At 38.3% G+C, this 24,981-nt stretch overlaps 1 protein-coding gene across 1 annotated transcript in view; it reads left to right on the top strand.

Annotated features, from left to right (window-relative positions):
- The window catches only part of LOC126469900 (inositol 1,4,5-trisphosphate receptor), a 345,163-nt gene extending 326,859 nt beyond the window's left edge, over positions 1-18,304 (top strand). The window contains exons 47-49 of the mRNA XM_050097248.1: positions 1,652-1,812; positions 15,871-16,032; positions 16,141-18,304. Coding sequence (XP_049953205.1) covers positions 1,652-1,812; positions 15,871-16,032; positions 16,141-16,224 — 407 coding nt within the window. The 3' untranslated portion in view covers positions 16,225-18,304. The remainder of the gene's footprint in view (positions 1-1,651; positions 1,813-15,870; positions 16,033-16,140) is intronic.
- Positions 18,305-24,981: the final 6,677 nt, after the last annotated feature.

Genomic DNA, 24,981 nt, shown 5'->3' on the forward strand with positions numbered 1-24,981 from the left:
TACCTGACCTCCTCTGAAGATGATTCCTTTGTTAGAGGGACTTTGTTTAATCAGAGATGCCTATCACCTGACTTCAATCTAAGAAAGGTGCTGCTCTAACACGAACTACTACGGGAGTTTTTCCTTGAATGATCCCACCACTGCCCACTAGACTGTCACCTATATGCTTTGCCAGCCTCCCCTTCTCATACCTTTTGAATGCAGGCCATGCTTAGTGGAACTTGATCTATTGATAGACCCAACTGGCATCACTGCAATGAGAGCCATGCCCTCTGCCATCAGTGCCTTCTCCAGCCCCATGTTAACACACCTAACAGCTGCATTAAGATGAGACCAGTCGTGACACTGAAACAGTTGCATGAAGCACACATTAGTGCCACCAGTTTGAGTAGCTATCACCTGTCCCTATCCAGACTGTTCCCAGCTCCACCCACAATCAGTATCTGATCCTCTTTCATAAAATTCCTGCATAACTCCTCTACGCTAACAGTCGCCTGAGCCAACCATGCACTAGGCTTCACAATGCTGGTGCTCTGGTGCTCACTCCTCAACACTTTCTGCAACTGCTGGCCCACACCTCTGCCATGTGAACTACCTAGCAGCAGAGCCTCCTCCTCCTCCTCCTCCTCCTCCTCCTCCTCCTTCCTCTTGTTAGAATTTACAACTGACTTAGATTACCTAACTGCTGAGGATGGCTGCACCTTTCCTGCACATATAGCTACAAGAGGCACTCTCCACTAAACTCTGACTGTATTCTCAACTCTCGTTGTTATGCCAACCCCTACTTCACTTGCAATGTTTTGAAGAGACTTACCTTTATCTAACCTTTCAAGAACTTTCAGTTTCTTCACTAAAAACAGTGTCAAACAATTACTTTTAGTTGGTACCATAATTTAGTTTGACACACTTTAGTATATACGAAGAACACTGACACTAATTTATAACAGTAATGCTTATTGATCGTGTTAGAAACAAGTTATTTCATACTGAAACTGATCCAACTACTGCACCTGTCAGCGGTCAACTGCCTACTGGTCCATATCGCAGATGATGAGTCACTGACAATTCCAGAACTGACTGCAGTGGCGGGCCATGCATGCAAATGCACACCAGAAATGGGATGGTCAGACTAAGTGGGCAGTCAGCTTATCTGAGGTCACATTAGTGAGGTTCTGCTGTACTTAATAATGTGCTATTTTTCTTTATTTGAAATCCAAACCATGCTTTCGGCAATTTTCATTCCTGTTACTATGAGCCTCACACTAAATATATACCTGATCTGGATTTCAATAAATAACTGTCTGCAGTACATTCAGTGATGTGAGGGTATTGCTAAAAGTCTTGTATGTTCTAAAAAATAAAATGAAAATAGGACTGTTGTTATTTTTGGCTTTGAGCTCCTCATATTTATAATTTCTTTGCTGTGATTATTTAATTGCAGTAAATGTGGTAGAGATACCCAAGACTTCACTCATCCAGTTAAATAATCTGCCTGGGTGCTGCTTTGTCAAAATATTATGGAGTTTTTGTAACTGAAGTAGTCATGATGCCCAGGAGGCATATTGACAAAAATGACTGTTAATAAATTCCATGCAATATTTATGTATTTTATCACAGTTTCTGATATCAGTTCTCTCTCTTCCACCAACAGGACTCAACAGAACTGCATTTGATAATAAGACAGTGAGTTTTGAAGAACACATAAAATGTGAGCACAACATGTGGCATTACCTTTATTTCATAGTTCTGGTTAAAGTGAAAGATCCAACAGAATTTACTGGTCCAGAGAGTTACGTTTATGCTATGGTGAAAGTAAGTACTTAAATGTTAAAATAAGTATATGTTTGATATCATCTACCTTACTGTAGCAATTAGCAAGGATGTCAAAGGAACTTATCATGCAAAACCCAGATTTCTCTCCTTGTTCACAATATTCACCAGGCTATGTGAGTAGTGCTGATACTGTCTCACACTATTAGTTAATGACCAAGACTTTTTAAATTGTGCATGATATTCTGCCATCATTCAGAAGTATCTGCTGAGTTTGATAAACAAAAGATAATTTATCACAGAATCGTACTTTGTTATCTCATGAAATATAATCTGATGGCAAGATGGTAAAGCACTGCCCACCAAAAAAATAGGTGAGTCTTCAAGTCTAGTTTGTCACACGATTAAACTCTTCTTTTTTTACAGTTCAGTACACCTCCTTCCTGTTTTCATGCTTGATCTGTGTTCAGTTTTTGACAGGCTATCCACTGGGCCGTCTTACCACTAAATCTGATGGGGGTGTGACGGGGAGTTTCCCTTGTAAGGACAAATTTCATTGTGAATTTGTAGTATAATTTATTTTGGTACCTTCATTGAGATTTACATCATTGTTATAAAATGTAAGTGACCACGCAGCACTACTGTGTCATCTCAAACCAGGGCTGTACCGAGTGGTGGCAAGATAGGCCTTCTTCGAGGGTGCGAGCATAGAGTGGGTGTAAATAGTGAGTGTGGGGGGAGGGGGGAAGCGGCAAGAAAGAAAGGAAGAAAGACAGTTTAAGAATTAACTGGGAGAGGTACGCGAGTTCTCCTATCCTTCATGATCTTGCATTCTACCTCTGATAAGCCACCTTCCCCTCAGCCTAGTACTGTAAGTGCACACTGTTGTCACAGTGTCAATTCTGCAATGTCATTTCTTCCATGTAGCTTCATAAAGAGATGACTACAACCAAACTTAATTATTGCTGACATGTTTCACGTGGCAGTATTGCACTCGGTTCACACAACTTACTCTTGTTTGACAGTGGAGTTCTTGTTGCTACTTTGCTATTGTATTGTAGATCAGTATTACAGGAGCTGTTTGTCATTATGAAAATAGACAGCTATACTCTGTTCCTCTCAGTTGAACCCTGATGTTAACAAATGTATGCTCTACCACTGGTGATCAGCTGCATTGTGAAAGCATCTGGCGTCATAAGACTTCATCGTAAGTCATTAGAAAACTGAAGGAACTTAGTGGAAGAAATATTGCAGAAGCTCAGCAGTAATGACTTGGGCATTCAGACTTGTTGTGGCCAAGGCTTTGCTAATGATTCAAGCGTTGGAAGGAAAATATGAAGACATTCAAGGAAATATATGCTGGAAAAACCATCTGGCAAATTTATGCCTTGCTTGCAAACAAGCCATACAAATGTTTGTTTTAATGATCACTTTTTTTGAAAATGTGGTACAGTTCTTTGAATACATCGGCAGCTTTACTTTGAGATTGAGGCTTCCCTTGATTTGCTTAAAATGGCTCTCAAGAGACACTACGATGTAAGATGATCCTCTAGGCATCGAGTTTTTGCAGCTCTTCACAAGAACTTACGATCTGTACGCAAATCTGCACAGGATATAACGAATATAGACAAATGGACCACTGAAACAGCAATGGGTATTAGGATCCTTCTCAGTGAAACTGCTTACAAATTTCTTTGGAGATGTAGTCTGATGTATTTATGAAACTGAACTGTACCAACAAATCTCTACTAGAGAACAGTGCTACCCTTCATGTGTCATAGAGATTGCAAGCTGGTATTGTGAAAAATATTAAACAACTACATGAAGAAAGAGTGCAGAAGTATGTAGCCAAAGGAGATGATGATTATGATTCTGTATCCACCCAAAATAATTTTTCTGTTAAAAGGGTGAGAGAGGTGAAGAGAGTGACTGAATGTGAGGCGCACTTGATCTGTGCCAAGAAGCTATTTTAACCTTGAGTGCTTCAAGAATTTGATAGAATAGTAACTGAAATGGAAAACAGACCTCTCCTATTTCACATCACTTCATGTTACTTCAATTTGCTATCAGGCTGCATCTTAATACAAAGCTCTGTATCCTATCTTGAAAAAAGTGTTGCTGATTTTGATGCCAAATATTGCAGAGCTATTGATACAGTGGAGGTAGTTAAAAAAATAGCTGCTATCAAGTTCCAGGTGTGGGAACTGACGAAGATCGTTGCCACAGCATACCATTTGATGTAGATGTTTTGAAGGTTTTTTCGTAGTATGTGGTTCTGGTTACTGCAGCATCTTGTTAATGCAGTTTCAGCAAATTAAAAATGATAAAATATTGCTTAAGGTAAAGTATGAAAGAAAGAAATCTCTCAAGTTTAGCTATTGTGACAATAGAATATGACACAACTGCCAAACTTGACTACAGTGACAGGCAAAGTAAAATTATAATAAAAACAATTCCTGAAAAAGAGAGCTTTCTTAACTTTGTATTGTAACCCATTTTTTCTTCTATTTCTAATTAATTTTTTCTTCTATTAATAATTTATGAAGAATAAGTAAAATCTGTTCTTTATTATGCCTCGTACTAAAATCAATGTACAGCAGTTGCCGTAAACAACGAGATATAGGATTTTTTAACTTCCCAGTTTTTAGAAAGCTTATACAATTTATTATTAATTTACTACAGTGATACATTTAATTTATTGTGTGCATTATTTTTCATCAATATAGTTTACTTAAGTAACATTTTTCAGTAATGCTCCTTTTATTAAACCTACACACAGAGTTATACACTTTGCTAAATCTGTGTAGAAAAAAATTCCAGAAAAGTAGTTTTACTACACAGCTTGATGTGTTGCCCCTTCTAATAACTTGTGGAAATGCCTATGTTCTCATTACAATTGCTGATATTCTTAAATTCTCAACTACTGCATCTTGAAATAAAGTTCAGAAAAACCGTGTAAGTCATGTTAATGAGGACTTCTTCACCATTGAAGCTCAGTGCTGGAATCTGGAAACTTTGACATTTTCAGCTCTTTACTAAATAATAGAAAACTTTTCTTCTGAACTCAAGCCAGCAGATACTGTAAAGCATAGTATAGTTGCCCTCATCCCTCCCACCTAGAAGACACGAGGCTTCCATCCATACCAGTTTAGATGCACAAACAGTAACAAAACTTCCAAACAGTTTGCAGTTCTAAATTACTTAATTTAAAAAAAATACTTGTAACTATCATGATCATTATTCATCAGTTAGGCAGACATTGGCTAACACATCATTTCATCGAAGTGATATGTTGTACTGCCATATCGCCCCCCTCCCCCCCTTGGACAAATGATGTCACCACCATTATAAAATATACATCCATAATATTTGTAAGTATAAAATACCATCATTAATATAAAAAAATGAAATTCAGAGAAACTAGTTCTTTTTAAGTTTGCAACTCTTGGACTTCAGTGAAAGATATTAATCCTAATGTCACTACTAAGTATCAGCTTGTATAATTCTACTTTGAATTCATTAAATATGTCACAACTCAAACTTGGCTTATCCATAATCATTTTGTACATTGTCGTAATTCGTTGCCTATGTAGACTAGCTTACTCTCCAGTTTCACAGTTAATTAAGAATTAGCATTTCTCGGGTAGTTATTTTCAAGGAATATCTAATAATTATTGCTTCCTGTTCTGAATTTTATGTGCTTAACTTTGTTTGGAAGCTGCCTGTGTACTGTTATCTCTGTGGCACTCCTGTTAAAACAGGTTTCAATTTCTCGATAAGAGATGATTTTCCACAGTGGGAAGGGGAAGGAGGAGGATAGACATGGTACTCCTGATGAAAAGGAAAGAAAGGAAAAGTAAGACTAGTAATGTTAGAACCGAAGAAAGAAAAATGACAAAGCCCAAACACATACACCTATCCCCCTTCCTTTCCTAAGGATCCACACCGGGTGGGTATTCCAGTGGTGGGCCAGAGGATGAGGATCTCTGCCAATCCTACAGAATCAACACCTCTGGCTTCACACCCATAAGCCCCAAAAATTGGTTGTAACACCCTGCTATTGGATGTCTGTGAAGAGAGTAGCAACACAAGTAGTAACCTCCGCACTGTTAACAGATTAAACTACTAAAGCAAAATTATGACTCATAATATATACCCTGTACTTGGTTTTTACTTCCTTCAAGTAACATTGGTTAGGTAAATACCTATGCTATTTACAAATGAGTTAAGCTAACCTCTCCTAAGAAATGTGCACGAACCCAACCATAAAACTAAGTAGATTATGAAACAGTACAAATCCCCCTGTACAAAATCGTAGCAATCATTGTCTCTACCATCCATTAGAAAGCACATTAATACTCATCAGATTGTCATCTAATAAATCAGATATACAAAACACTTACAAAATATATCGCCATAATGATTACAGCACATATACTCATTTATTGTGTCACTACCCTTAAGCAATAGCAATTTCAGGACCAATAGTAACCTTTTGTAGTACTATACTCCCCTACATATTATTACCTGCATTAAGAACAATACACAAGGCTCAGACAACTTCATCGTTATTATTAATCTATTAACACAGTATAATAACTGGACCACTTTAGCTCGGATAGGTTCCTCTATTTTGCAGCTTTGGAGTATGCCTCAAAACCAACAATATTCTGCTTCTCTAGAAACCAACAAGTATGCCTCCTTCCTTCCTCTAAGGAACAACCTTCCAGTCTTCACAATGATAGTGTCTCTAGATATAAAAGACAATCAAATAAAAATGAGGCACATGGAAAAAGTAATAAGTAAGCTGTTTGTTATTTTGAAAACAATCACCATAATTGTTAATAAATTTATCCCAGTGTCAGTCACGGTAGTCAATGCATTCATGGAAAAATGTTTGCGGTTGCCCGTGGGACCGTGATTGTACCCAGGTGTGCACCTCTTCATCCAAAGCAAGTTGATGGCTATGAATGTGGACCGGCCGAATGTTGCCGAGATTGTTTCAACCTCACTGCAAAAGTTTCACTGCGAAATGTTTACACATCCTCATACAGTCCCTATCTCACCTCGTAATGTAACACCGAGCGAGGTGGCGCAGTGGTTAGCACACTGGACTCGCATTCGGGAGGACGACGGTTCAATCCCGTCTCCGGCCATCCTGATTTAGGTTTTCCGTGATTTCCCTAAATCGCTTCAGGCAAATGCCGGGATGGTTCCTTTGAAAGGGCACGGCCGATTTCCTTCCCCATCCTTCCCTCACCCAAGCTTGCGCTCCGTCTCTAATGACCTCGTTGTCGACGGGACGTTAAACACTAATATCCTCCTCCTCGTAATGTAACTCCTCTGCTAAAGTAGACATTGTAGCTTGTAACTGTGATGTTCTGTTATTAGTTTCTAATTTTTTTTAATCAGGTCCCTTATGTGTTCATTTAATTTCTGACTGTGCAATATTTTCGACAAGTGTTTCTACAAATTTAACACCTTACACCTTGATGTTTGCATTTAATTCAGCCATATTTGCATCCAGCATAAAACTTTGGGTACGAACATTCGACTTCGTCTTGTCACCTTGAGCCTTTATATTGGCATTAGCCAAGGACCTTTGATACTTGTGTTCAACTCGTTTAATTTAGTATCTAGTTGCTTACTAAAAACTGTTGCCCCATGCTTCTGGTCAGTAAAGGTATATAGTGAAAGCGATACTAAGTTAATGACAGACTTTCTCCTACCAATAACTGTTAAAGTGTGGATTATTTCATTAAAAACTTTCTGAAAAACAAAACTGAAAAAATGAGTTGATTTTGATCAAGCCCACTGAACTCAGTAGAGCAGCTCGCTGTGTCATGATGTTACTGGAATCGTGCCACTGCAACTCAGTGAAATTGCACTACCATTGGTAGGTGTTCAGCTGACATTGCTACTGCCCACTGCTGTAGCATAGATTTGGAATAGATGAAACAATTGCAGTTCTTCGAAGATTCGGCTGCCTATCTTCTGAGTCATAGACTTTAATAAGCTGAATTGTTGTAAATTGATTTAATTATTATTCATCAACAAATTAATTCTTGTGAACACTGTTAATCCTTCTCGTATGTAATTACTGAAGCAATTGAATATAATGTTTCTGCTGTTGACCACATTGTTAAAGACGATGACAACAGCACTATTCGTCAGTAAATTTTTCCCTAAAAACTGTTAATTTCTTCTTGGTCTTCTTTTAATATATTCTTTTTGCCAAAATTTTATTTATTCTCACCATGAAATTTGTTCTTGGTCCTGCACTAGGTCGTCAGAATGAATTGTTACCCATTCTGGTACTTTGCAGAAATTTGTAGGCCCAGATTACAAGTGCTGTTATTCGTCAATTACGAACTGCTGCCTCTTGAAATAAAGTTCAGACAAACAGTGTAAATCTCAATAATGTGGACTACTGCTCCATTGCAGTTGTATAATGGAATGTGAAAGCTTATAACATTACATTGCTTCTGTTTGACATTAACAAATAATGGTTCTGTATTAATCTGCCAGATAATTAAGCACCATCTGTTTCATGTGACATCAACACCATTGTTACAGTGTTTGCTTTTATTTGATCGCATGACCCATTTCTCTGAACCAGAATGCCATAGCACAGAATATCTGCCAAGAAAGCAGGCACCACAATGTGTAGTATAGCTGCCCTTGCCATCCCACCTCGAAGACACGATGTGTCCATCCGTACCTGTTTAGGTGCACAAACATTAAAAACACTTCCAAACAGTTTGCAATTCTAAAGTACTTAAGTAAAAAAGAACTTTCAACTGTTGCGATCATCATTCGCTGGCTAGACAGACGTTGGGTAACACGTCGCTTTACCAAAGTGATATTTACGCCACGATTTTTTGCAGCTCTCTCAAGAGGTGCAAAATCACCATGATAAGACTCTGCCTTGAACTGCTACTTCTTCTTAACAATGCACATTCACAATATTGTTGCAAAACTAAAAAAACTAAACCAGATCCCATTACAATATTAATTTACAAAATTTACCTGTTTCTTCTATTTTTCTTTTTTGTTTTTTTTTTCAATTCTGTTTTGTACTGCTTGCAGATTAAGACTTTACAAAGCTTCTGTTTATTTTTATGTACAATTATTTTGATCATTCTAGTAATGTGGACATGCATGTTCATAAAGTATATGAATATAGTAACTGAAATAAAATATCGTAAATGAAGAATTTGTTACACACATCGTACTAAGGTATCTCAATACCAGTTTATTTTCCATTAATATTTGTACTTCATGTATTTCATCCATCCAGCAGTAATATGAGCATCCTGCTCCTCTGTCATTTTCCTCAATTTAGTGTAATGAAGTTGATATTGGAGTTAACTTACATCATCAGTGGCCTCAGAAGTAGGTTACAGTGTAGTTGCTCAATTGAATTTTATCTTTTAGCTAGTCAAGAAATTTGCGTCTTCGTGCCACCTGCTATTTCCTATCAGTATTAATTAAAGTGTCTGTTCACACACCTAGCTGGCAGGAGGAAGAATGATAGCTTATGTCTGGAGTGTCTGTTACACTCAATGTACAATCACAGAGTACATTGACTTCACTGGTGAATTCTCGATTGTTCCAGAATATATTTCACTCCTAGCAAACTGTGCTTCAGTACATATTTTTTATACATTTTTATTTGCAGAATGAATCTTTCACTCTCCAGTGGACTGTGAACCATTTTGAAACTTCCTGCCAGATTAAATTTGTATTCCCGGCCAGTACTTGAACCCAGAATCTTTTCTTTCGCAGCTGTGCTCTTATTAACTGAGGTATATGAGCATGACTCTCAGACTTGCCCTCACGGCTCTATTTCTGACAGTACCTCCATCCTACATTTCAGACTTCACAGAAGTTTTTCTACTACCTTGTGGAAGTATCACTTTTAGAAGAAGGGATGCTGCAGATAAATGGCTCAGACATAGTCTAGGGGATGGATTCCAGAATGAATCTTTCACTTTGCTGTGGAGTGTGCAGTTTTTTTTTAAACTACCTGGACTGTGTACCAAAATGGGACTCAATCCAACAAAGTATGTAGCAGAACAACTGTGAAGGTACTTGTGGAAGTAAAACTGTAAGGGCTGGCTGTGTGTGGTGCCTGTACAACTCAGTCAATAAGAACATAACCCACGAAAGGTGAGGTATAGGGTTCGAATCCCAATCTGGCACACAGTTTTAATCTGCAAAGAAGTTTCAAGTTTTCATCTGTTGTAAAGAATGCAGTTGCCAACAAGTCCATGTTTTCCTCAGTAATTACAGAGTTAATTCAGGTATTTATATATTCAGTCACCCAACATAATTTGAAATATGTGACTTAAAGGTCACAAGATAGATAACTGTTCGAGAATTTTGGAAGGAGGCTATTGTTTGCACATTTTGGCGAATATGAATCTCAACATTTTATCTCAGTTCTGTCATCCCTATCACAACCGTGTGTATGCAGTGTAGATCGATTGGTATTTTGCAAAGATCTCAAATTTTTTTCTGTTGTAGGTATTTGTATTGGTTACCTTACTTTGTTGTTTCCATTTACTTAGTGACTAAGTTGCAATAAGAAAGTCCATGTATAATACACTGGCTTATTAAGAGTTATTGCACTAGTTTAATAAAATTGTCATTTATTTAACATTTCAAAATGGTTTGGTGAAACTTCTTACCATAGTTTTTATGCTAGGTAAGCATCTTCTGTTGGACATAAAACAGTGAAAAGAAAAAGTAATTAACATGAAGACATGCAAATATAGGGTGTATCAAAAAGAATAAAAAGAATCATCTGATTTGGTATGTCTATATTTCTGATACTAATAAATATATACAATGAATTTTGTTTTTGATGAACAGGAAACTACCTTTTCATAGTATTCAATACCCCCCCACCCCCCACCCCCCCAAGATGCACGACATATGGCAGTGTGGTATTCAAATTGTTCCCACACTGTGGTGAGCATGTCTCGAGCTACAGCTTCCACAGATGCTGTTATGCCATGTCCCAGTTCATTCATTGGTGTTGGTAATGGAGTCATGTCAACAGAGTCTTTATAAACCCCCATAAGAAATGATCACATACAGTCGGCTCTATAGAGCTTGGAGGCTTAATCATTTGGTCCAGTACAACCGATCCATTGTTCAGTAATCCTTTGATTTAAAAACTCCCACACATCCGGATGCCAGTGTGGTGGTGCCCCATTGTCAGTAAATTAAGTCAGCCTCCAACAGTGAGAAAAGAAATTTCTCAAGCATATTGAGATATGTGCTTCCTGTAACAGTGTTCTTGGCCAAGAAAAATGGACCATACACATTTTCCCATGGAACTGCACAAAACACAATAAATTTTGGAAAGTCCCTCTCATGTTGTACAACTTCATGTGGTTGTTCCTCATTATGATGGTTCACCTTTCTATTTAAATGGAATGTTGGCTCATCACTAAACACCCAGTGTGGAAGAAAACTGTCATTCTCCAGCTTGCTGAGAATGAAATTACAGAACTCCAAATATTGTTGTTTGTCACCTTCATGAAGGGCTTCCAGTAGCTGAATTTTGTATGGTTTCATGTGTAAATGTCAATGCAAAACACAACAGAAGGACATCAGAGGCACATTGAGCTGTCAAGCTGCACAGCAGAATGGGTTTCTGCGGACTCCTTGTGAAGCTGTGGCAGATGTGTTTGATGTCTGTGTCAGACGCTCAGGGACAGCCTGGTGATTTGTCTTTACTGAAACAATCTGTTTCTCAGAATTGTTCATGGTCTAATGCTCTGTGCTGTAGGAGAAGCCACACCATACCTAGTATGAAAGTCATGCTGAATGGTTATTACTGACCTCCACTGCGCAAAATGTCGAACACAAAACACTTTCTGTTGTCCCGACACCTTTTTACTAGAACTGAAGTTGGTGGGCCCAACAACATTTTTACTAGAACTGAAGTGGGTGTACACTGCTGCTACCTAGCAGGAACCATGGAAAACTCGAGAGTTTGTTCATGCAAATATCTCAAATAACATAATAGTTATGATTTTTTAGAAATTGGGTGATTCTTTTTGATACATCCTGCAGTATGAGGAAATTTCCATATGTGCTGCATCATGCATTAGTTTCAATATTGTATGAACAATTTCTGAGAATCTCATTCACCACATGAACTGTTTCCCAAAGTTTCACAGACAGTAAATGTGAAGAAGGTATTGTTATGATTTCATGTTAGTGTAAAACAATAAAACGCAAAAACTTTTCAATCATGTGCATTTTGTAATTGCATACTTTTATCATCAGTGATACATAGTTCTTGTCAGGGATGTCACTTGGAATCACAGTATATTGTAAAATGCGGAGGAAATTAACTAGTTGTCCATTCCACAGAAAGAGCTTGTGCCAGAACCACCTTATATAGTGAATATCCATTATGAATTTCACATACATAACCAAAAGTTATTTAAAAACATTAGGTTTTGTTTGTAATTTACTGCTTACAGTTTGGCAATGGGTTTTTTGTGATGAATTTCTTAAATAGAAAATTCTTAGCGTACTTGGTAGCAAAATTTTGGTAAAATTTTGAGCTTTGGACATTTACCTCATCTATCTTCATCAACAAAAGTGACTAACTTGACACAGAAATTGCAGGGGTCCACAGATCCTGCAATTTCACAGTTCACACCTGAAAGGAAGTTATATTACAAGACCATTACACATGTAGCAGATTACAAGACTATTAGACATGAAGTGTTAGCTCAAATTGGGGCTTCTGCACCACCTTGCTTGATAGTTGGTGGCAGACTGTGTATCGAACACCCATTATTGTGCAGTGATGTTTTAGCCTGTGTGACATTTATTTGCTTTTCCTTATGAAGAAAAGAGATGTAACTATCAGAAGATGAATTTGTTCCTATTAAAGTTAATAAACTGTCATTTAATTACCAATCAACATTGTACATACACATTTGGAATTTTGTGGTATGTAAAAGATTCCAGGTTTCTGTTCACAATAAAGTGACTAGGGGTGTATAACTCAATGCTGATAACATGTTTCAAACATATTTAATATGAATATTAATGATATCTTGAAAATTTCTCGAGTATTCAGCCAGGTAGTGTCGTCCAAAAGGCGCGATATTTCGACAAGCCGACTTCTTGCCATCTTCAGGCGTTCTTGGTGTCTGAAGAAGAATGTGGCAAGACGTCGGCTTGCCGAAATATTGTGCCTTTTGGGCGATGCTACCTGGCTGAATACCTGAGAAATTTTCAAGATTTCTGTACGCCGAGAAAACCTCACATCATACAGTATTAATAATAGTTTGCAAAATGGTGCCATATTGGAACTAAAACATTTATGACAATACTGGCTACCATTAAAATAGTAATATGCTGATAATGTAACTCCTGTGAAAGGATTGTTATTTTTGTGACCATGATGGTGTGTAATGGGAAGGTATTGGACTAATTTTGTTTACTTAAAGATTTCTATTGAAAGGAAGCAGTAGCAAGATAAAAGGAGAATTAAACAAAGGTTCTATTAGTAATCAAGTAAACTGTCATTACGTAAAAAGGAAACTTCTGTTTTGCAGATAAGATATGAGACAGTAGCACAATTTAGCAAGCGATGTACCAGTGATTTGACTTAAACTACAGAGGAGGAGTATTAATATGCTTAGGCAACAACTGACTCTAGATAACACTTACGAACTGTATATTACAGTAGGAAGGTGGTGATAATTATAGGTAAATGAGTAATGGTGGAGCACTGTCTTGGACAAGAGGTTCCTTTGTTAGTTTAGTTATAGGAAATTACTGGTGTTGAAATACTTATGAAGAAATTTTATCTTTTGTACTAATTATTATTTGCATTCTCAAGAAACATTCCGTTATATTATTTAGCTTAAGAGGAACATGGTATACCTAGGTCTAGTATAGTTTGAATATTTATAGCCAGTTGCTTATTCTTGATTGCTTTTATTGTAATATTTCATTTAAATGTGGCTTAACTATTAGCATGGGGAATCAAAAACTAATCTATCAGTTGATTCACATTGAGGCTGAACACTTTAGTCACAACACAATACAGGAAACTCTGTTAACTACATAACACATGAAATTGTAAATACTATAATTTCAATAAGAAGAATCTTTGAACTGAATACTTTAAATCTTCTCTTAGTAATTGTTCTTTGATGAAACGTTAACTGACCATTAATGAACACTATATGGAGTATTTCAAAACTTATGTTCACTAAATAATTGTGTACTTTATAACTCCACAAAGTTTAGTAACTTTTGTTAAAGAAGATAATTGCTCTTCAGTTCAGTAAAATAGAATACCTGGATTTATCATGGCACTTGATATAGGACCCTGTATAGGTAAATATGGTGGCTCAACAAAAAGCTCACAGAACACAAAATTATTGCTGAAAATGAAACCACATAACTGGACCGTACAATTATGCAGTACTCAACTGATAATTAGATGAAGGTGGTGACAACGTTGATTTCCTGTGCTATTCAAAAAAGTTGGAAAAAATATCAATGGCTCTTCTTGTGTAACAAGCTCTGAAAATTGTCTTCCTGGCATATGATTTTCATAGTACAGAGCTAACCAAAGTATGCCATGAATAATAAGCCAATTACTTCTGCAAGTGAGGCTATATTATATAATTTTGCAGTTCTTCTGGCCTCTTCCAGTTCATAAGATGCACACCCTTTGCCTGCTGGCCACTGACTGATTCATGCGGCTTTTCGCGGATGATGCTGTAGTATACAGAGAAGTTGCTGCATTAGAAAATTGTAGCGAAATGCAGGAAGATCTCCAGCGGATAGGCACTTGGTGCAGGGAGTGGCAACTGACCCTTAACATAGACAAATGTAATGTATTGCGAATACATAGAAAGAAGGATCCTTTATTGTATGATTATATGATAGCGGAACAAACACTGGTAGCAGTTACTTCTGTAAAATATCTGGGAGTATGCGTACGGAACGATTTGAAGTGGAATGATCATATAAAACTAATTGTTGGTAAGGCGGGTACCAGGTTGAGATTCATTGGGAGAGTGCTTAGAAAATGTAGTCCATCAACAAAGGAGGTGGCTTACAAAACACTCGTTCGACCTATACTTGAGTATTGCTCATCAGTGTGGGATCCGTACCAGGTCGGGTTGACGGAGGAGATAGAGAGGATCCAGAGAAGAGCGGCGCGTTTCGTCACTGGGTTATTTGGTAACCGTGATAGCGTTACGGAGATGTTTAATAAACTCAAGTGGCAGACTCTGCAAGAGAGGCGCTCTGCATTGCGGTGTAGCTTGCTCGCCAGGTTTCGAGAGGGTGCGTTTCTGGATGAGGTATCAAATATATTGCTTCCCCCTACTTATACTTCCCGAGGAGATCACGAATGTAAAATTAGAGAGATTAGAGCGCCCACGGAGGCTTTCAGACAGTCGTTCTTCCCGCGAACCATACGCGACTGGAACAGGAAAGGGAGGTAATGACAGTGGCACGTAAAGTGCCCTCCGCCACACACCGTTGGGTGGCTTGCGGAGTATCAATGTAGATGTAGATGTAGAACTGCCAGATCCACCTTTTCTATTCCTGCCTAGCTAGTTCCATTGTGGAGGGACATCCCTTCAAGTATTACAATTAAAGTTTTGATTTTTACCTCCTTTTACAGCACATTACTTTTCAAATTACATCCATAGATTAATTACATTACATAAATTATTATAAATAATGAGTACAACATTTATATGGATGTTACAACAAAGAGCATGGATATACAGGTCACATTAAGTAAAAAAATGGATGAAGAAGTTATATAAGACCATTATATTATGGGTAACATCGATAATAGTGTTACACCTTCACAGCTGCATCACACAGCCAGTTCTCTTTATATAAAAAAATCTGTGTTCCCCACTAATCATCTTTAAAGACAATATTTACTCATTGATCACAATAATGGTAGGGATATTGTTGCTACAGATCAGAACTGTTAATGCACCATGGTACAAGTAGTGTAAAATGTAGCTAACAGTAGAGTTGTAAAAATCTTATGCTGACAAATTTGGTTGCAATCTGTTACAGGACCGCAATCTCGATTGGTTTCCAAGACTGAGAGCAATGTCTCTGGCTGCGGATGAGGGTGAAGGTGAGCAAATGGAGTTAAGGACACTGCAGGCGCAGTTAGAGAAAACTCAGAATCTTGTGGCAACACTTTCACATCAGCTCACTGAATTAAAAGATCAGGTAGGAGAACACTTATTAATGTTATAAATCTCTGATTTCACCATAGATTTGGTTATTTTATTCTTTATATGCAGTTAACACTTGTTAATAAGATCCCTTTTATTGCAGATGACTGAGCAGAGAAAACAGAAACAAAGGATGGGTTTGCTCAGCACAACTTCTGCATATTTTCACAATGTACCTTCCCAGTAAAACATACGGGTAGCCCTCAGCACATTTTACGTATACCTGAAGAAAAGGGAGGGAAGAGAATCTTGTTAGTAGCCACAGGCAGTTCTGTTTGATTGAGTTTAGCCAGCATATCAGACATTCATATTGGATGTAACTGTTCTCTTTAGTGACATAATTTCTATCATTTCTGTGTGTGTCATTTTCTGATGTCTTCTGTCCTTTTTCTATAATACAAGTTTAACATTGTTATGTACATTCTTGCCAAATATTTTAATGTATTTATAATGTATAAAATTGGATTAATTGAGATTTTTTCATGTTTATGAACCCTCGTATACATTGTTGAAATGATAATATACTTGGTGTGTGTGTGTGTGTGTGTGTGTGTGTGTGTGCGCGCGCGCGCGCGTGTGCCTCCGTGTGCAGAAAACCCCTATTACGCAATGTTAATTGCATGTTTTATTATTATTGTTCAGTGTTTTTATATGTGTAATTTAAAATTTATTTCTGTGTTACTCAACTTTTTGTTATATAATAATGCAGATGTAAACGTTAATACTTGTTACATATTTATTTCCTCATCTTTTGTAAAAAAAAAAAAAAAAGAAAAGGAAAACAGAGAGAGAAAAGAAAATCATGTCATTTCAGGTTGTTATTAAAGTATTCCTTAAAGACAGTGTGAAAATAGTATGCAAAATTTTTGAGCCGACACAATTGCAACTGTGGCAAACTGTGTGAATGGGAAAGTGTTCAATTATTGTTGCTTTCAGTTGTGTACCTTTATTTAACACATTTCACAGAGACCCTATGTCTATCTTTTCCCTGTTATTACATTCAGCATTGCCAGTCTCTTCTGTGCAGAAACTGATGTGTGTAATCAACAGAATAGTTCATGTATTAGATATTTTTCATATATGTGTCTTGTGTTTTTGGATCTCTACTCTGTTCAGATCAATGAGATGATAATTTTCTACCTCTGAAACACATTTTTGTAGTGTGAATGTCTAAAGAAACTTTTACTTGATTGAACAGTTTTACAGTTTTCTGTGAAAAATACATGTAAGTTTTTGTCTATGTAAATTCATGATTGCTCATTAACAGTCTCCTCAGATTGTTAAAAAGTGGAAGTAGAAGTTTACTTTGGGATAGAAATCGTTTTTAAAGGCACAAATGTAATGGAGAAAATCATCACTGTATAGGTTTTGCAAAAAATTTTATAATACTTTTAACTGAATGACCCTGTAGATTAGTTTAAATGTGACTTACTACCATTTGCCAGTAGTGCAGACTTTGATAGTTATATGTAACCACAAAGTCCCCAGGTTTGAAGAAACATTTAATTATTTGTAAGTGAGAACATGCTTCATATGTTTCCACGACCCATACATTGCAAGTCAGTAATTCCTGTCTGACAGACAGGAGTTTGACTCAGTCTCATTGAAAACTAATTTTACTTCACTTCTAGTATGTGTGTATTTTAATGTACAGGTTTTAGTATGCTTTATTTTTGAGTCTACACCAGTCGTCTGCATTACTGGCTATTCATATAAATGTTGGGGCAAACACTACCTGGGAGCTGTAGTGCCTCTGTAAATATGTGATGGTCTTCGATAACAACAGTTAATGCAAATAATTTTAACATGCAACCACAAAAGGCACTTTTTAGTTTGTATTGTAAGTTAAAATTGACCTAAATGAAGAACTCTGTGTAAAATCACCATAACAATTATGAATTAGTACTTTTATAGTATCAGTTTACTTGGTGAGCACAGAGACTAATACCTGTGGCAAACATCACATTACTCTTCTCAAAGTAAATTTTTACATTTCATTTCTTATTATAATCCGTGAATGATCAGTAAGGTGCCCCATATGTGTGTTACAAAATCATAACTCATTTGTATTTCTATTGTTGAGCTTTATTCCATTATCTCCAGGTGATAGATGTAAACGGAGAAACTGCTCCATTGTTGATACAATATAATAGCAGTAACCTGTGTAGTGTGTTTTAAAACTATTGTACTACAAAAAGTGAGTTTTGGACTGTTGTTTCTTTGAATCTGTATATTGTTAAACACTACAACTTTGGTATAAGTATTGTTGCAGAATACATTATTACAAAGAATTTCTTTATGTTTTATGCACTCAAAGAAATTAAAGTGATAACCTTTCCCTTTATGGACCCTTCCCTTTGACCCACAGTCAAGCCTGAAAAAGGCTGAGAGAGATGTGCTCTCACTTCCATAAAAATTCATCATTCAGAACTAATAAGGGTTGTGTTGGTGACAGGACAGTTGGTTCATTAATGGACATTTCCCTAATCTAGAAAAAGGTGCACATACTTTAAAAAATGGTAGTCAGTTAACTAAATGTGATGAACATAGAATACCAGCAACCGTTACGAAATGTAACAGATGTAGTGGCGGAGGACATAAGGTGCCATATGTATTTTTACTTATGATCGAAACAGGCTTATGTCTGCTGAATTTATCTTATTTTATTTGATTGATCGTGACGCAGCGGCTGGGCTAAGACGTTTTTCATTTTTAAAAGCTTATGACTTCTGAAGAAGGCTATATTATTATAGTTGAAACCATGGTCAAGATTTAGTATAAACATAATTAGTGCAATTATGGGCTGTTTTTCATTTGGAACATAGAATGGTCTTGCAGGTCATGGTGTGAATCATATAAGCTTCATTCCTGCTGAGTAATTTATGCTGCAACGCTTTTAATTATTTAACTCCTGAGCATTTATACTGAGCCAGGTTTTACTACAAGGGACTTCAAAAAGTAGATTACATATTATTATGGCAAGCCGAGTTACTTTTATTGGATGCTGCACTGCACTTCAAAGTGACACAGATACGTGGCACTATTTTTCAGCATAGTCACATAGTCTGTGTAAACAACAGTCAATGTGTTCTACCAATTTTTAAGTTCTTTGACTACAGAAATGTGTCCCGCAGTCATAGAGCCATTCGAGATCTGATGTGTACATGTCCTCATCATTGGAAAATCTGTGATTGCTGCCAGTCAGTTCCTCAGTTGCCCGGATGTTGTCATATGTGGTCAATGTCACTGACTTTCCTTGCTGATCAACATCAAACACATATGCGAAATGTTGGTCAAATTGTTGGTACTATTACAAAACAACTGTATGTGATATTACATGTAGTCCATATGCTGCCAGAATTTCATGATGAATCTGTGTACAATTTAGATATTTTGCCAACAGGAACTGTACTGACTCGCGTACTTCCACTGTGGAGTACGGCTCCAGTTGTCGTGCCATTTCGCCCCCAGACTGTGATGCACTTGTTGTCTGTACCACTGCAGAGCTGTGTCTGTAGGGAACCCAGAATGTGTACTCTCTTCTGACAATACACCACTTCTGTTGCGCAGTGGTCTTAGCGTGGGACAACATGCGTAACTTGCTTTCTGAAGCCCTCTTGTAGGGAAATTGGCAACAGCACATCAATGAATCACCATTATTTTCTTCGCAATGGGATGTATCATGTGAAAACATGCTGCAATTTTTTTTGTCATTTGTTAACATCTCACAAAAAGCAAGTTTTAACTGTCAATTCACACAGGAAAGGAAAAGAAAGTAAGTGAAAGGAAAGGGGGAAAAAAACAAGTTGGTGTGGTGCATGTTAGGCAGAAATGGATACCACTACATGTGGCTAGTTAGCTGTTTATTTCAGCAAGCTTGCTGCACATGATCAAGAAAGTACAGTAATATTAGGGCCATCACTACTGTCATTACAGAAGAGCACATATATAAATCTGTGTTAAAAATAGAAATCAACATTTGATTTTCAGAATGAGATTTTCACTCTGGAGCAGAGTGTGCACTGATACGAAACTTCCTGGCAGATTAAAACTGTGTGCTGGACAGAAACTCGGACTTGGGACCTTCGCCTTTCCCGAGCAAGTGCTCTATCAACTGAGCTACCCAAGCACGACTCACACCCCGTCCTCACAGCTTTACTTCCGCCAGTACCTCGTCTCCTACTTTCCAAACTTCACAGAAGCTCTCCTGCGAACCTTGCAGAACTAGCACTCCTAGAAGAAAGTCTTTTTTACTGGTGGAAGTAAAGCTGTGAGGACGGGGCGTGAGTCGTGCTTGGGTAGCTCAGTTGGTAGAGCACTTGCCCACGAAAGGAAAAGGTCCCGAGTTCGAGTCTTGGTCCGGCACACAGTTTTAATCTGCCAGGAAGTTTCAACATTTGATTTTATTTTTGCTTTCTTCATTTTACTTTATACTTACTGTTCGAAACACAACATTGTGACTAAAGTCCAAGCGTAAATACTATTCTGTATATTATGTCATCCCACAGGGGATACAAAGTGAAATCATCAACAAAAAATATGTGCTAGGATTATTTGGTGTGCAGAATGGTGTTTAAAATTTTAGGCAAATACTTAAATTGTTTAGATTGTGTGGAACAATTCAAGCCTTGTAAATGGTAGTGTATTGTCTTACAGACGTGATAAGAAGAGTGTCAGAGGGTTCCAAAGAAATTTTGTTTTGATTGTTCTGAAGGTGTATTGTATACATTAAAAAACAAAGCTGCAGAATTTTATAAAAGTCACTAAAATGATGGTGACTTTGTAAGTTTTTTCCTTAAGCAAAAAAGAAATCTGGTTTTGAGGACATTATCCTGTATGAATGGACTTTTTTTCTGCTGATGTAGAGTAAAGGAACTTGCAGTTTTTAAAAGTCAAATTACTCATTTCAAGACATCACATATAGGTATAAAAAGAAACGTAATAAAATTAGTACCAAGAAAAATCTGAAAAAGAAATGATTCAAACCGAAGTGATTGAAACTTTTGTTGCAAATGCAAAGAGTAAGTTCACCGGTTCATGCAAATAATATCTATATGATTCAGTAAGTTTTTGGAAAGAAAGCTGACTTATTAGAGGGAAAGTCCAGTCATTGTCTGCACTTACTGACTCATACACTGTAATGCCTGCGATTAGTTTGAATGGTTCATTTAAATACATATGATAGTATTGTCTCATGTAATCAAATGGTAACTTCATACAGTGGGCTCAAGTGTCAATTTTCATTGCAAAAAATCTTACACCTATCAGGCTCTCGGGGGCTCATCTTTCATTCGTTAGGTACAGGCTTGGTGACACCAGGTTTTCTGACCTGGGGATTCATAAGTGCCACTAGTCCTCTGTCACTTTATGCTCTGGGCCTGCTTCAGTGACCACTGTGTGGTAAAGGTGGTGGAACATTGTGTGCCACAGGGAATGGGGCTCCTGGCTTGAGCACCTGAATTGTGATGAGTGTAAAAACCTCTATATATAAAAATTTAAAAAAATCTAAAGGTGTGCTGCATGCAGGTGAGACGCATGGCTGTTGATGTGGAACAGTCTTTAGTGGGCTAACTTCTGGAGAAACTGCCACACCTCAGTTGGATAAGGTTTATCTAGGCTTGTGGGGCTCTGTCGAAGCAGACCTTTATCCCCCTAGTTGCTTGTGGGACCACGATGGTACCCTTAAAATTTTCTCCTCCTCCTCCCAGCCACCAGTAGGTACCAAGACCAATCAAACAAGAGGGATCATGCAGCCAATCCTCCTGACGAAGACATTAATTTAAAGACTTTTCCTAACAACAGAATGCATGCTACTAGTCAGAATGTGTTTTTAATAGTAAAGAGGAAAGAGGGCAACTTTGACAAAGTTTCACCTTTCTTCCACCAAAAATGTTTAGAGGGCATTGTTGGCATCTTAAAATCTGTCAGGCAACTTTACAAGGAGGCACTGTTGGTTGAAAACAACTGATAAACCTGCAGAAAGCAAAAAACCTTGGGGAATGTGCCACTGAAAGTGAACTGTTTACCATCTCGAACTGCAGCTAAGGTGTTGTGACGAGGAGGGATCTGGCGGACGTTCACAAAGATTAACTTAAAGCTGAATGGGGCCAAGAAGGCATTTTTGATGTCAAAAATATAATGAAAACGGTGGATTGTGATTTTGTTAAGCTGACTTGTTTATACTTACTTATCACAGCACCAAACTTCCAGAGCATGTCAAGGCAGGATTCCTTCACCTAAGTGTGCAACCTTATGTCCCCTAACTCATTATGCTGATTGAAATGTCAGCACTAAACACATATTACTCTTGAGTGCACTTTTAGCAAATGTAGAACGGATTGTCAATTTCCTTTGAAGTGTTTGAATTGCTCTGGGGATCACCCTGTCTGGAGTAGGGCCTGCAGCATATATCTTGAAGAACAGAAGGCTTATAAGAAATTAAAACTACGAAGCATGTGCCATACGGTGAGGCCAAAAAGATGTATAAAGCCATGGTGCCCCCCCTGGATTCACAACTTCCTTTGCTTCTGTTCTTGAACAGCCAATTCAAAAGACCAATACTGCTACACAAATGTGTTAGTGTCAGCACTGGTACCTATGTTTGTCAATGCCCTTGTGCTGCTGAAGCTCATCTTCTCCCCCCCCCCCCCCCCCCCCCCCTCTACAGAACATTAGAAAAGACCGATGTTGCAGAGCTCCCTGCCCCTCAAAAGGTTCAGTCTGGTCCATCATCTCATGCTGCCACTACAAGTTATGTGGGTGTGGCTCCAAAGCCTCCCTAGGCAATAAAAGCAAAACATGAACCACTCAAGGAGGAGGGAAGTAATCAGTTTGATGATGTCACTGTCACACCCCCTGACGTCTCTTACAGTTTATCTTTAGAGCCAATGGACCTTGATATCAGCCTGGGGCACTCATCTTGCCCCAAGAGTGTGCCTTCACCCACTACTAGTGGCACTGGGCTCTCTTCCCTAGCGGAAAGACAGTGTGAAAGTGCTACTTCTGTGATAAACGTCTGCAGCTCGTGGTCTCGCGGTCACGTTCTCGCTTCCTGAGCACGGGGTCCCAGGTTCGAGTCCCGGTGGGGTCAGGGATTTTCACCTACCTCAAGATGACTGGGTGTTTGTGTTGTCCTTATCATTTCATCATCATTCCTGAAAGTGGCGAGTTTGGACTAAGCAAAGGTAGGGTCATAACACAGGTGCTGATCATCATCATCATCATCATCATCTGTGATAAACGGCTCCCAAACTGCACTGGAATGTTAATGGGTTCAGGACACACATGGAGGAACTGAAATACCTAGCAAAGGAATGTCTCCTATGTTTGTGTTTACAGGAAATCCTTTTAAAGTGTCTGATTCCCCTGTACTATGGGGCTATACTATTCATTGCAAGGATGACTCGACTGTGGAAGGGGCCAAGGGAAGGGTCGCTGTGCTTGTGAATAATGCGTGCCACTCCTTTGCTCTCCCCCTGGGTACTGACCTGCAGGCAGTTGCAGTTGAAGTTCATGTGTTTCAGAGAATCACTGTGTACTCACTGTATTTACCTCTGCAAAATTTTAATACTGCATGGCCCAGTGAGGGGCCAGTTGAACTTCAGATCCAACAGTTTTGAGTGTTACAACTGCCCTTTCTCTATGTGGGAGCTGGATTCTGCATTGGCTGAGGCTCATGATAATGCACCCAATCCGGACCAAATCTGTTACCGCATGCTTTGACATTCACCAGCAGCATCAAAGGAAATCTACACCAAATGTAGATGTACAGCATGCGGAGGGAGACAGTTTTGATACCTCTCCTCAAAGAAGGTAAGGACTGAATATGTCCCAGTAGATACCAATGAGTCACCTTAATGAGCTGCATAGGAAAGAGCCTGGACCAAATGGTTAATCATGGTCTTGTTAAGTCCCGAGTTGGTAATGTGCTGTCAGATCATCCTGAGTAGGAGAATGGTCTTCCTCATGACAGTGTTTTAAGAGTTACTGTCTGTTCCGTTGTCATAAACATTATTATGTCTGTGGTAAGGAGTCCTGTAAAATGCTCCTTATTTGCACATGATTTTGAAATTTTCTGTTCCTCCTCTAGTATTTCAACAGTGACTCAGCATTTGGAAATTACAGTGTAGAGGTTAAAGCAGTGGGCTGGCGAGATGGTTTTCAGTTTTCTGCAGATAAGTGTGCGCGTGCATGTATTTTAATAATTCTCATTGTACTTGCAGTGTATCTGGCTTTAATATGAGGAATACTGTTCTCACTTTTAAAGGCTCTATGAGGTTTCTGAGCCTCATTTTTAACTCCAAATTGTCATAGTTACCACACCTATAGGACCTGAAGGCAAAAGGGTCCAGAAGGCACTGAACATCTTGATGTGCCTTAACCACAGGTCCTTGGGAACAGACAGTGCACATCTGCTTCAGTTTCATAGGGCTTTTGAGTGATCATGGCTAGATTATGGGTACACAGGGTATTAGTCAGCAAGGCCTTCTTACAAGAAGATTATTGACACTACCCAACATGAGGGGATTAGGCTGGCCACAGGTGCCTACAGGACAAGCCTCATTCTCAGTCTCTGTGCTGAGGCTGGGGAACCACCACTTATCATCTGGTGGCAACTGCTCGTAGTGCATCAGGCATGTAGGTTCCTCACTACTCCCAGTTCACCACCATACCACACCATTGCTCATCCAGTTATGGAACACCACTTCACCAATTGTCCATCAGCAACAAGGCCATGTGGTATCCTCTCGAAGTGTGAACTGGTGCCACTTAGTGTGGAGCAAGTTCAACTCCAAATACAGGGTTTTCACCTCTTGCCACCCAGGTTACTGCAGAGACCCAGAATGTTTTTAGGTTTAGTGCAGTACAGGATAGGTTGCACTCCTCCATATGTTTTTAATACATTGTTTTATGACATTTTAGCTGAATACCATAGCTCTGTAGC

Source organism: Schistocerca serialis, chromosome 3 (genome assembly GCF_023864345.2).
Source record: "Schistocerca serialis cubense isolate TAMUIC-IGC-003099 chromosome 3, iqSchSeri2.2, whole genome shotgun sequence".
NCBI classification, from domain to species: Eukaryota; Metazoa; Arthropoda; class Insecta; order Orthoptera; family Acrididae; genus Schistocerca; species Schistocerca serialis.